This window comes from Cornus florida, unplaced genomic scaffold (genome assembly GCF_030987335.1).
Source record: "Cornus florida cultivar Cherokee Brave unplaced genomic scaffold, ASM3098733v1 CherokeeBrave_3.0.0_Hap2_Chr11, whole genome shotgun sequence".
NCBI lineage: Eukaryota > Viridiplantae > Streptophyta > Magnoliopsida > Cornales > Cornaceae > Cornus > Cornus florida.
In genome coordinates, this window is record NW_026775581.1 from 113131740 (window position 1) to 113146160 (window position 14421).

At 33.3% G+C, this 14421-nt stretch overlaps 1 protein-coding gene across 1 annotated transcript; it reads left to right on the plus strand.

Annotated features, from left to right (window-relative positions):
- Positions 1-3073: 3073 nt before the first annotated feature.
- LOC132284334 (transcription factor MYB62-like) lies at positions 3074-4849 on the plus strand. Its single transcript, XM_059786428.1, has 3 exons — positions 3074-3455; positions 3570-3699; positions 3884-4849. Exons 1-3 carry the CDS (start codon positions 3302-3304, stop codon positions 4572-4574), a joined length of 975 nt encoding a protein of 324 aa, XP_059642411.1. The 5' UTR covers positions 3074-3301; the 3' UTR covers positions 4575-4849.
- Positions 4850-14421: the final 9572 nt, after the last annotated feature.

The following is a 14421-nucleotide window of genomic DNA, read 5'->3' on the forward strand; positions in this document are numbered from 1 at the left end:
TTGCATTTCCGCTTGTGTTTGAAAGTAGCCCATAACTCTTATACTTGTAAATTCTCTTTATCCACATACAAATTGCTTGAATTTATGGAAAAAAAAAAAAAATGTTACAGGTGATTGGGTTTTCTAAAAAGCTTTAGATGCACTTGGCTTCCCTTCATCTCAATGCATGAAATTTGTTCAAGGCACTGCATTTTGGTATTGATTTTGGGGCCTGATAATAGGAATGAGATACACGAAAAATAAAAAATACATGTCAAAGGTGTCACATGAAATTGGATTTATAATTAAACAAGAAACCTAAACAGAGATCTGGCGAAATTATTGCTTGTATAGGATTGTTTCACTGCAGAATGGTGCATTTATAAGGTCTATCACTAAAAATGTTTGTTTTATTTCTGTCAAGATTCAGTAACTCAATTGGGTTTGAATTGTATCACTAAATATAAAGAGCACAGAATAATATAACAGTACTTAAATCTGGGTAAATGTGTCAACTGAGATATCTATCAACATGTTTGTAAGATGAAAATTTTATTTATTGCTCATATAAACAACTATGATCCACATCATACAACAGAGAAGTTGCAGTCACTAATCTGTCCGCTAATTACGCTTCATTGGCTTCATTTGATCTCGTATGCCTTGTCATTTTTGTCACCATATTCCTCTGTTGTTGTTGTTATCACTATTGTCATAATCATAGCTGTCTTGAAATTTTGAGTGGGAACTCATGTCATCACCATCTTAATCACCACCGTCCTCATATCATCATCACCATCTTATCTATCATGTTTAGATTGAAATGTGTAGGGGACACAGCAGAGGAAACTAAATTTTATAAACTTTGTGCTCATCTTGACCAAAGTTCTGTCATTTTCCATAAAGGTTTGAACTAGTTCTTTGCTGCTGTGTAACATAAACATACTTAATATCCGTCTCTATTTTAAATTTCCCCATTTGGACCAGTCATACTAAGGTTAAAGATGTGTTTGGTGTGATATTATGAAACTCTTTTAAGTACCTTCTTCTTTAATAATATCACACTTCTAATATATATACACTGTTGTGAGCTCGTGCCTTCATCAATAAGACTGAGAGATCACTGTTAAAACCTCTCTCAATTCAACAGTTGAAGACACGAGATACTTTGTGCGTAAAATGCATCCTTTCTAGAATGGGAGAAACACAGGGTTTGAAGTAAGTGAAATTGTCCCAAACACCACCTTGGACACAATGTAATTAATGATGGCATTGTGAAGCTTAAGCTAGCTAGCTTTGATCTTTTAGTTCCAACCCCACTTCATTGCCAAGTTTCTTTTCATTTTCATAAAACCAAAATTGACATATACAATTGGAAGGAACAATATAGTTAGAGAAGTCAAATTTGGCTGCAATTTGCAGACTTTTACATAAACTTCTTTGTGTTTGTTTGTGTTTCCTGGTCTCAAAACTGATAGGGTTTGAAGAAACAAGAACCATAGGAAAACCATTTTTGTTGTGCAATGTCGGCATCATAAGACCACAACCAAGCAAAATTAAATGAGTACTAGTCTTGTTTTGAGGTTCCAAGCAAAAGCTCAAATGCCGCCTTCTCAAGCAAACACCAATAAACCCACGTTTTATATATATATATATATAGGTAGAGAGATAGATACATATAACTGTATTCAATATAGACGTAGACATAAAGTATTTTGTTCAGTCAAGCACGTCTAATATTTATAAATATAAAGAATTTTGAAAGAGAGAACCGTGTGGAAAACGGAGTACCCATTTCCTATAAATAAAACACACAAAATTCCATATTCTAGAGTTTAACAATTTTTCTATCTTTTGCTTGTTTTGGACTTTCTAGGATCTATTAGTCTAAAGAGATTATCTTTTGTGTGGGCTTCTATGCACTTAAATCATATTTTATATTGCCTTATAAAATAAGTTATTTTATATTGACCTATTAAAATAAGTTATGCCAAGTCATTTGATATGTTTAGGATCACTCTATGTGAAAAAGAAGAAAAAAAAAAATTAAAAGAAGGAACAAAAAAGGTCAATGGTAAGATTTAAGATTAAAACGATTTTTGTTAATCTTTCGTGTAGAAACAATCTTATTTGGTGGAATAGATTAGTTGAGTTGGTATGACAGCATAAGACTAATTAATTATTCAATAATTTCAAATTTAATTTTAACCATCATAATATATGAAAGGATTAGTCTCATCTATAAAGGACATGGGAATATGACGTAATAAATTAATTAAGTTGGTATCTAAGTCACATAAAGTGGGGGCGAAAGCGAAAGTAAATTTGAGGGCGAGAACGTGTTTTCTTTATTATTAAGTCATAAACAGGGAGAATTTGAGCGAGAGCACATGCGGAGCGTGAGAGCGGGAGCGCGAGAGTGAGAATGCGTTCGAAGCGTGAGAGCGACACCTGGTAAGAAGAATTGTGTAACTTAAGTTGGTATGACCGTATAAGACTAATTAATTATTCAAAAATTTCAAGTTTAATTTCAACCACAGTAATATGTGAAAGGATTAGTCTCACCTGAATCTGACTTATATGATAAACTTAGTCACCGGGATTCATATTTCAATTCCTTAATTACTAGAGCTAAATTCTTTAGCTGACCAAGTCATCAACTTAAAATGAGTTTAGTTCTTCCTTTTTCATATTATAACATTTTAGAAATATGTATTTAATGCATTCGTCTCTTTTGAAATTTCTAAACTATGCTTAAAAGTTCAAAATTTTTAATTTTTCTATTTTAGAAAAAATTTCAAAACTTAGGATAGTTTGGAAAGAGCGCCCCATTAATTTACTTCAACTTTTAAATGAAAAATAAATTTTGAGACAACAAAAAATTTAAAAGGAGAAATGTTTGGTATAGAAGGGGAATGATTAACAATTATTTATCATATTTTTCATGGTGTGTGGATTTTCTCTAAAAATAGATCACACATGTGAAACTTCAGACTTACGTAAATTGTAAATTGTAAATTGTAAATTGTGAACTTTCAAATATAGTACAACACAAATAATGTGGCGGTGCTCCTTTTTAAGAGTCGAGATGGAAGGTGAAAGGAAATTAATTCTATAAAAACTGTAAATTTTTCTTTATTTTATTTTATTTTATATGATTTAAGTTATGAAAATAGTACCAAATATACAGTATATTTGGACTTTTTTTTCAGCATTTAGTCTATGAATCTTAGCCTGGCTGCTCTGCTCTGCTCAACTGCTTTGGCTTGGAAACTCCAAAACCCACCAATTAGGCCTTCTTTAATGTTAGTATTTGCTAGCCATGTCTACTTTAAGTAAGAGTGCAAGCAGTAGTTCTAGCGATGAAGCTTTGCAACTTAGAAGAGGACCATGGACTTTGGAAGAAGACACTATTCTCATTCACTACATTGCTCGTCACGGCGAAGGCCGTTGGAATCTGCTAGCAAAGTTTTCAGGTAATCCATCTTAACCACCATTACCAATTAAGCTAGTGTGATTATATGAAACTATAATTATACATATCATCCAATCTTTATAATACTTATTCGGGTATTTGATTTCTTGGTTAGGATTGAGGAGAACTGGGAAGAGTTGTAGATTGAGATGGCTGAATTATCTGAAACCAGATGTTAAGCATGGAAACCTTACGCCACAAGAACAGCTCTTGATTCTTGAGCTCCATTCCAAGTGGGGCAACAGGTGACACGAGTTTTTGCCTAATTCACATTCATTCTTGATATGTCCAATTCCTATTGCTTTGATTTGATTTATCTATATATAGCGACATGTTTCAGTTCTTGATTACAGTTTTTTTTTTAATCTTTGTACGTGCTTCTCTAATCATTGTATTTGTAACCTTATTCTTTGTTTTCATGATTTCTAGGTGGTCGAAGATTGCGAAGCATTTACCAGGCAGGACAGACAATGAGATCAAGAACTATTGGAGAACCCGGGTGCTGAAACAAGCTCAGCATCTAAAGATTGATACCAACAGCACAGCATTTCAAGAAGTCATTCGACGCTTTTGGATCCCAAGATTGCTTCAAAAGATACAACGATCATCGTCTCCAAATTCAGATATCGATACTGATCAGTCTCTCAATCATGCCAATGAACATTCACTAGTATCACCACAAGGTCCTGCACAAAGTTCACTCAACATAAGCACCGAAGCAACACAAAGTTTAGTTCATCGTGCAAAGAACTCGAGCTCAGAAAACTGCACCAGACCAAGTGTTTTTCCTACAGAATCATTGAATATCTCAGGGATTCCTCAAATTTCAGAATACCCGCCAACAAGTTCATTTCACGCAACGGCTAACAATGACTACTACTATACATTTTCAAAGGGTGGTGGTAATTTGAACGACATTGGCTATGCCATGGAGACCTTCAGCCTAGAACCTATATCAACACCAGGGGACTCTGAAATTCCGATTGGCGGAGGCAATTTGATTGACGGTGCTTTTACAGAGAATCCATGGGACATGGAGGAATTATGGCAGTTCGGTATCACGCCCTACACAAGTCATGAGGTGAAACTCCAGGGCCCTGACATTAGGCACCCATGGTAGCTAGGTTTGATCATGAATACTATAAACAGTAAATCAAGTGTGTGACATAGGTTGGTTTTTTTCAAGGCTTTGTTATTACCAGCAATTGTGGATTAAAGTCTTCGACATACAAAGAGTTTGTGTCGTGAATCTTTTCTTATTTGGGAATGTAGTTCAATTCTATAATTAGTATTGATCTCCAGTGTTTTTATTAGGATTAGAACAACTTATAAGAAGTTCTAAACCTATTTTTTTTTATTTATTAAAAAGCATAAACAGTAGTGTTTTTAACATTTAAATAAAAAATGTTCTGTTTCAATTTGGTATGCCTTTATGACATTGGATTTTCTGGAATGTGATACCATTAAAAGTCCAGTTGAAACTAGTAGGAATGTAGACCAAACTTAGAAAGGCCATAATTTATAATCCAGGAGAATGGGTCTCATTTAAACTCGAAATTCGACCATTCTTATCGAATTTCTTTTTTAATTACTCATTATTATTGTTTAGGTTCGAAATTTGAAGTCAGTTTGTTTTGAATTTTTGTCAGTCAGTTTAATTTTGTGATTTTACCTCATTTGTTAATTTTCGTGACTTTTAGAGGTAATTTGCTGCTAGCTAAATCTGCTAGTGGCTTTTTTTTTTTTTTTTTTTTTTTTTGGGTTGGTCATTATAAATACTTTATAACTATAATGCTCAGCCTAATTGGAGAGTATTTTCATAAATAAAAATTTGAATTTTCTCTTTTCCATCAAACCCAGTGAATTCTAGAGTTTCGATAGTTGAAATAGATCTTCTTCGGTAAATGTTCCGTTTCTTTAGTGTCATTAAGATCATAATTTTTACAATTTTTTTTTTTTTTTTTTCCCTCCTTCAAAAGTTTCAAGAATTGAATCATTTGCTCATTGAACATTGCTCTCAATCAAGTCTCACCCAACTAAGTTGATACTAGGTGGTCAACTAGCGAGAAAGAGAGAGACGTGGGGTTCTAAACTTCAGTTTTTCTTTTCTTAATTTCAAAGCAACTACATCAACGTTTAACAACAAATACTTTGAGCCAATTCATGGACCCAAAATCTTGTCATGACAACTCTGGACATTTAGAGAAAGCCACCTACCCCATACACATCAAAGAATATATATTTTTGGGTCCTTGAATTGGCTCAAAGTATTTGTTATATATATAGATGATGAAGAATAAGAAGAAGAAGAAGACGGAGAATGGAGAGATGCCTTGATAGTACCGTGAGTTAGTGCATTTGGTGGATTTTGAAGTGTTAGATTTCGACTCTCTACATCTATTTATCTAACTTCTAATACTTCTTGTCTTGTTAAAAAATAATAATAATAATAAATAATAATAATAATAATATATGATGATGAATGGAAAAAATGAAAGCATATATTAAAAATCATGAAGCTAACTCGTACTGTTGGAATTACTGATTATAAGGAGTTGACCACATTGTTCACAAATCACATCGTAATATGTGTGCTTGTAAATTGCACACTTAAAAGTCATATATCTAACATATCTTGGGAGATGTAGATTGAGTAGAGACCTGGTTTTGGCTATATTTACACAAAAAGTGTTGTGTGAAAGATACAGTATATATTAGAATCACATGCTCAATTAATTCTGGCTCCATTGATGGAGAATAAGTCGATTACCTAACAGTGAATGGGATGGATAGTCGGCAACTCCAAAGTGTTTTGTAATTAAGGAATGAAGAGTTTGGTTCTCTAAATAGAAAGCTATTAGGTGATTGAAAAAGTTAGGCGTTGCCGTGATCATTACCAGCAAGAAGTTTAATTTGTTTTTTTTTGCTTACAACTTGACCATTTAAGATGTGTATGTATGTCTTTCCCCCTTCTGGTTTTTTTTTCCCCCTCCTAAAAGTCAAGCAATTTGTGTAAATTAATATGAGCATCACCAATATTGTGTTACAATATATATATATATATATATATATATATATAAAATATACATAATGTGTAAAAAACTTTTTGTAATTTTTTTTTTTTTTTAATCACCAATAATATGTTAAGATGCATCGCCACCTCACTAATGTGTAAAATTATTGTGTATTTTGCACAGAACTTTTATACACATCAACATATTTTTCCTCTCCTCCTTATTTCTCATTTCATTAAAGAATCAACCATATATTAGTTAAGTTTGTAAAAGTTATATGGGATATTGGACATGATACATGATTAGTTGTTATTTGCAGATATACACAAAAAGGTATAAAACAACGATTGGAGTTAAAAATAATTAGTCCAACACAAAAAAATATAGACAATAATTGGAGATATTCTAAGCATAATTTTTTTTGCAAACCCCTTCATAGCACAATGATTAGGTTGCTTGCCCTTGTATTTGGGAGTCCCACTGTAGTGTTGTGGAACAAAAGAAAACATTTAGAAAAGACTTATATTGAATCTAAATGCGGAAAGGTTTTGGACATGTATGGGTGAAGCCCATTTAGGGTCCCATCCAAAAAAATGCCTCCCCTCACATACATGTAGGTCCCAAATGTTGGGAAACGTGCTAGTTTTAAAAACTTTTCGAGGGATTTAAATTCATAGATCTTGATTCATCACATAGAGACAAGTTTTATGCAAAAAAAAATAAAATATGATGTATTATTCAACTAAAAGATTGAATACTTACATCAAGGTTTGAGTAAACCTCAGATCTCTCCTCTAAAGTGAATGTTCTCACTTATTGTAGATCCCTTTTGCTAGACATCTTTTCCATGGATCTCCATCTTCTTGGTAATGGTCTTGCCTTTAGGAATCACTCATAAGCCTCCATGAATGACCTTGGAAAACTAGGCTTGTGGGAGCCTCCATTAGATGAGAACATAAACCCTAATTTTCTAGAGAGAGAAAATTTATTCCTTTTTCCTTCTCATAAAAATCACACCCTAAAATATACATAGACCATGTATATTTATAGGCAACATAAAAATAAAGAAAAGGAAACAACAAATCCTTCTCCATCTCTAATTCATATGTCTCAAATCTAATATGATTCCAATATCAAGTTGGGCTATGAGTGAGAATCCATTGGGCCTATTATTTTATTGGCTACAATGAATTAATAATTGGCCCGGTCCATGGACCCAATTCAATTAATTCATAAATTAATTTCTACTCCACTAAAAGAAATTAATTGAACTCCAATTAAATAATAAATAATCTCTAAGTCAATATTGCACTTTGACCCCTCTATGCATAATTAGTTATCGGATAAATATAGCCATCAATCCGACTACTTAATTAATATATTTATTTTGGTACCTTTGATTATTTCTGGCTCGATCACAATAAAACATTTGTTTGACAAAAATAATAATTTAAATAAATAAATATATAATAAATCATTTTGTCTAAAAACACACGAAGGCCTTCGAATTTACTTTGTGATCAACCATAATCAATACAAAATAAATACAAGTAGCAATGATGCAAATATTGAAAATATAACCCTCTAACTATTAATTATATAACTACCCAAAGTGTCGGTCTAAGGATCCCGAAGAATCCGCCGAACAAATCAAAGTAATTATTAATTAATAAAAGAGTCTATACTTTTCTCATGCTTAAGAGTCAAATGCCATGACGGTGATAGGGAGTAATTGCATATGACGGCTCTCGCAATATATCTCAACCTAACGCGGATCCAGTTCAAGTCTTAATTAATTATGAGTCCATCCATAATTACCGACTATGAACAATTTATAATTACTATTTATATATCATGCATTGATTGTCATCACATACATATATATAAATATTTCTTGCAATTAACTGGACACTATCAATTTCATAGTGAATCGAAACATAATACATTGAATTCACCAATTATATAAATCATAAATATTTCAGATATGTCAGGAACATATGTCAATACAATCCAGATAGGAATTTGCTATGCCAGGGCATATAAATCCCAACAGCTCCCACTTGCCCTCATAGCCAATTCAAATTGCACCTAACTCCAATGTTATCCAGATGATGATCAAAATTATTGATCAATGACACCTTTGATAATGGATCAACAAAGTTGTGTTCCAATGCAATGTTTTAACTACAAGTGCATTTTCTTGCCGGACAATATCATGTAGAACATGATACTTCCTCTCAGTGTATCTTGTTCCTCTATGGAACCTTGGGTCATTGGTTTGGACTACTTCTGCACTATTGTCACAACATAGCTCAATAGGCAGGCTAGTATACTCCACAACCTCTAAATCAGTGAGATCAAACTAATAGGCTTCCTTTGCCGCCTTTAAGGCTGCAATATATTCCACCTACAGGTTTGAGTCAGCAGTTGAAATCTGCTTAACAATCTACCAACTGATCTCCCTTCCATTAAGTGAACTTACACTGAGTCATGAACCTCATAGTATCTACTTCTGATTGAAAATCAGAACTAGCATACCTGACTAGGACCATATCATCACATCCATAAATGAATATGATATCATTGGTTCTCCTTAGGTACTTAATGATATTTTTTCACAATAGACCAGTTGTCAAGTCCAGTATTGGACTGATCTCTACTGACTATCCCTACTATGTAGCGGATGTCCTGTTTGGTATAGACCATGGCATATATGAGACTCTCATATGCCGAAACATATTGTTCCAGTCCCATTTGCTCAATCTCCTTTGATAGTCTTGAAAAACTACTTATTAGAGAGAGCCATCCATATCAATAAAGCAAGAACTCATTCTTTGAGTTATGCATACCAAACCTGGTCAAAACTTTATCAATGTAGGATTATTAAGATAAGCCTATTTTCCTTTTAACCTGATCTTGCAAAAGCTTGATCCTAGGAATATAGCTTACATCTTGAAAATCCTTCATTTAAAAGTAATTGAACAACTACCTTTTAATTGATGACAAAACTTCCACGTCATTATAAATGAGTAGGATGTCATCAATATATAGAATTAAGAAAAATAATGACATTCCCTTGTACACTCATGATTTATTCACTAAGAAATCTTCTGGTATCTTTTTGTAGATTAACTTGCCTTCCATAGGAATCACCCTACTAGAAAGTTCTACAAGATCCCAGAATTTATTAGAATACATAGATTCCAACTCTGATTTCATAGTAACTCACCAAAACGATCTGTATCCACATCGGTTCACGCTTCCGTGTAGCTTACTGGGTCCAACTCATGTTTAACAGGGATGTCCATAATGGTCTCACCTAAAAACATGATTCTGTCGAATTGGATGATAATCCTCCCACTACATCAATGTACCGATGCAAGAATCTGTGTAATAGATGATGCTAACGCATCAATAGGGAATTCATATATTATTCTCAATCTCTATAATAAGTGTGTTCACATGTGGTACATCTGGTACTCATACCAAATTCTCTAACATTATGCTACTAAGTATGTGATTCATAATATGATTCTCCTATAGATAAACAGTGAGTCAAAACAATTAACTTTTATCTTTGAGATCATAAAATAATCCATCCTAGTGACATTTAGAGTAGCTATCAAATCTAGCATGCCTATGATCTGCTTCCAAATTACTTGTCCATATCAAGCGCACATGTGCAAGACTACCCCATATGTGCATATGATTCAAACTAATATTTAGTCAAAAATACAGCTCAACGGTATCCTTGAGACAGACTAAGATGGAATGCAGTTCATAATGCGCATCGATGTCATTAACGCTAAACTCTTAAATGAAAGAGATAATGTAGCATAGCTGATCATAGATCTACCCATGTTAAGTGGAATTCTGTTATTCCTATTTGACACCTAAATACATTTAGCGTCAATTGCGGAAAACTGGTACATCATACCCTCATTGACCATATAGTCTTTGCACTATCCCAAGAAATACTCATATCCTCGATCAGATCGAAGTGTCTTGACAAGTTTACCTAATATGTGTTCCACATCAGTCTTAACCTTCTCAGAAAATACCAAGAGTTTAAGACTTGTGTTGCATCAGATAAACTTATCCAAAACGTGAGTAATATTGGTTGGATGTTCATAAGACCACACGTGTCAGTGTGTACCGACTCCAATTGTCCTTTATGTCTATTTCATCTGGCTGATTAAGCCCTAAGAGTTATCTATCCTTCAAAACAGGGTTCACAAGTTTGGTTTAGGCTCCCCTGCCTTACTAGGTAATTAACCTTCTTTGACCAATCTTTGAATCTTATTTTGATTGATAACAACCCAAAAATAGACATTAAAAATACAATGAGTCAGGAATAACAAATTTGCTCTTAACATTCAATCTAGAAGATGCAACATTAGTTTCTACATCCTGCAAATCTTTAAGAGTTTGTGATTATAGTATATTAACCATCTTTCAACACACCAGAAGTAATTGCATATCTATTCAATTTTATAAAACCACTTTTACAAAATAGCAACACAGTTTTTATAAACCACAAGTGAAACAAGAATAAGATAGCGTCTAACTTCTGTGCATAAAAATAGTTCTCTAATACTAATATCCTCATACTCTCTATTTTCAGATGTAATACTCCCACTGACTTAGCTACAACCTTGGCATCAGGTCAAAAGATAAATATATACCCATATCATCAAGGCTTCTGGATTCCTGAAATCCTTACAATAAATTGCAAACATGTTTAGTGGCTCCAGAATCTATCCATCAGGAATCAATAGATACAACCACATAACATGGCTCAATGATTAAATATATATTTTCCTATGCCACGTCATTGCTTAGACAGTTTGTCCTTTAGTGTCTTAGTTAACGGCAAAAGAAACAGTTTCATTCGCCCTCAACATACACTGCCTTATTCCCTTTAACCTTTTAGATGCCTATGTTTTGTGCTAGCCTAGTCCTATTATCATCCTTCTTCTTTGCTTTGCCCATCCACTTGGGCCTAGAAGAAGATGGTATAGACTAGGTTAGATTGATAGGAACGCCCATACTCTTGATTATCCCTTCATCTGTTACCAATTCTATAAGAATATCAGCGAGTGTGAACTCAAACTGATTCCTTATTTAGTTCACTCTAACAGAGTCAAATGAGTTTGGTAATAAGGCAATAATCATGTCAACTTGAAACTTACCACCCAAGTCAGCCTTATTGATCTCCAGCTAATTTTTAAATAATAAACAATCATTTTCCAAAATTTGATTTCAAACTGGAGTTCATCAGGCTATCTTGATGGTATTTAAATTTGACACAGTACTTAGGCATATGCTCTATCTAATCTCACCAAAATATCTCATTGACATTTAATATGATACTTGAAGAAAATAAAATAATACAAATGTTAGCTTTGGAGTATATTCGAGCTAAACTCTAGAATATTGCACCAAGTCATATCATTTGCCTTATCTAATTTATTAAAAGCATTAATGTCAAATTTAGTATCTCAAAGTAAAAGAGATAGGTATAGGAGTAATAAACACATTTTGTACCCTTACGTTGTGAATAAAATATCTAAGTTCATTTTTCAGTCATTATAAATAAGGTCCAATATCATAAAATATGTAAGCAAGCAGATAAACTGGAGTAGACATAATTAATCTGAATATAAATGCATTCATACAACATGCAAGGTGAATTATTAATTCTGTCATGCATATTTAAAATTAAAATGAGTTTGTTAACCACATAATATAATAAATCTCAATCGAACAAGAGATCATTATCATTATTGATGAACAATCCCTTTTAATTAATGCGGGTCCCTCAACTTTGTAGCATAATAAATCAACCAATCAATATGTCAATAACTTATCCCGTTGGAGGAGTTCATTATTACTATTGTTGAGATTCATTTACTATTAGGTGAGCACTTCCATTAAAATAATAATATGTGGGTCCCTTAACCACTGCATGAAAAATCGAATAACCAATACGCCAATAACTTATTCGGTTGGCGAAGTTCATTATTGCTATTGGCGGGCAAATCCCATCATTTCCATATCTCTTAAGACAATGCCTTGTCTATCAAATGAAATGATTCCCGATTTAATTTAGCCTTTCTAAAATCACCTAGTATAGACCACTTCGTTGGGAAGCTAACACTATTGATTTTAGATTGAGTGTATAACGTTATTAAAACTCTAACGAAAAATTAAACATTAAATATGTTGTCATTATAATCTAGACTCTTTAAATCATGCGTAGGGCCTTATTTTTAAAGATCTAATTACAATGAACATTTAATATTTGTATTTTCATGAGACAACCATTCTTGTAATATTAAGACTCTTCAAATCATGTGTGGGGCCTTATTTTTGAAGATCTAATTACAATGGTGTTAATAACAAAGGCCATGGGGCAATGTATAAAAATCCCCGCTCCCACTCAATTTTTAATCATTCATAATTAGGGTTTTCATTTTATTCATTTACATGATATAATGCATGCAAAACGTCTTGATTTTAATCCAATTAAATTTAGAAAATATTTGAACTTTAAACGATTCACTAATATTTAATTTGAAGCACACTTTAAAAATAATTTACAAAAATAATTTTTAGTTTCCCAATAAGTGCCCTCAAATTAATTAGTAATCTAATCCAATTAATTTTCATAATTTAATTAATATAAATCAAGCCATTTAAATAAATATCATGGATCCAATGCATGAACAATAATAATTAGCAATTAATTATTTCATGCATCACATACAACAATAAATGACAGATAAAGCAAATTAAATGGCCAATGGATTCAGCTTTTAACATTTAATTACTCTAAGTATTGCGCGAGGATCTTCCATCAGCTTGTAAACACCCGCAGGAGGTTGATACGCGCTAGGAGAAGCAAAACACTGCTTGGAACGCGACTGGAGGGCCCCACACGCGCTCACACGCGCCTGGGGCATTCTGCAGGTGAAGCCACGCGCCCCCACGCGCTGGCATGCGCCTGGGGCGCGTGGGACGCGCCTGCACGCGCGTGGAGGCCATACGCACTTGGCTGGCGCGTGCAATGCACGCGCCAGCATATGTCACCTCCTGGCGCGTGTTCCTCACGCGCCAGGCTCACCCCACATGCACTACACTTGATTCTAGCCTCCTCCGACGTCTCTTCTCGCCGCCGGTGATGCTCCGGCCACCGGAAAAACGCCGAAAAATCCAGAAAAATTAATAAAAATTTTCAGAAATTAAATTAGGCCTTAAAAAATTCCAGAAAAATTCCGAAAAATTGCTAAAAAATCCCAGAAAATTTCTGAAGCCTAATTTAACCCTCTTGGACCTTCTTGAAGCTTCATAGCATCCTTTGATGAAGATTACATGGCTTTAAATAAATTTACAATTTGATATACAATGGAAAAAATTAAATTACATCATTGAACTTTCAAACGGCTAAATCAAAGCCTTAATTACATTCATCCAAAGATAAAATTACATTCATTTAACCTATAAGCTTCATCCATGGCCCAACCATACATCATCAATCATTCACAATCATTCATACATCATTATGTATCAATATATATCAACATATTAAATCATACATCAACATACATCAATAAAAATATATATGAATATAATTTTGGATCCATGAATGATGATTTTCATAAAATCATGATCTCTAGTAATGAATCAAACCATGCTCTGATACCACTGTTGGGAAACGTGCTAGTTTTAAAAACTTTTCGAGGGATTTAAATTCATAAATCTTGATTCATCACATAGAGACAAGTTTTATGCAAAAAAAAATAAAATATGATGTATTATTCAACTAAAAGATTGAATACTTACATCAAGGTTTGAGTAAACCTCAGATCTCTCCTCTAAAGTGAATGTTCTCACTTATTGTAGATCCCTTTTGCTAGACATCTTTTCCATGGATCTCCATCTTCTTGGTAA

Coding starts and splice junctions, on each gene's coding strand:
- LOC132284334 (XM_059786428.1), top strand. CDS start 3,302: ATGTCTACTTTAAGTAAGAGTGCAAGCAGTAGTTCTAGCGATGAAGCT. Junction 3,456..3,569: donor TCTGCTAGCAAAGTTTTCAG/GTAATCCATCTT, acceptor TTTCTTGGTTAG/GATTGAGGAGAACTGGGAAG. Junction 3,700..3,883: donor CATTCCAAGTGGGGCAACAG/GTGACACGAGTT, acceptor CATGATTTCTAG/GTGGTCGAAGATTGCGAAGC.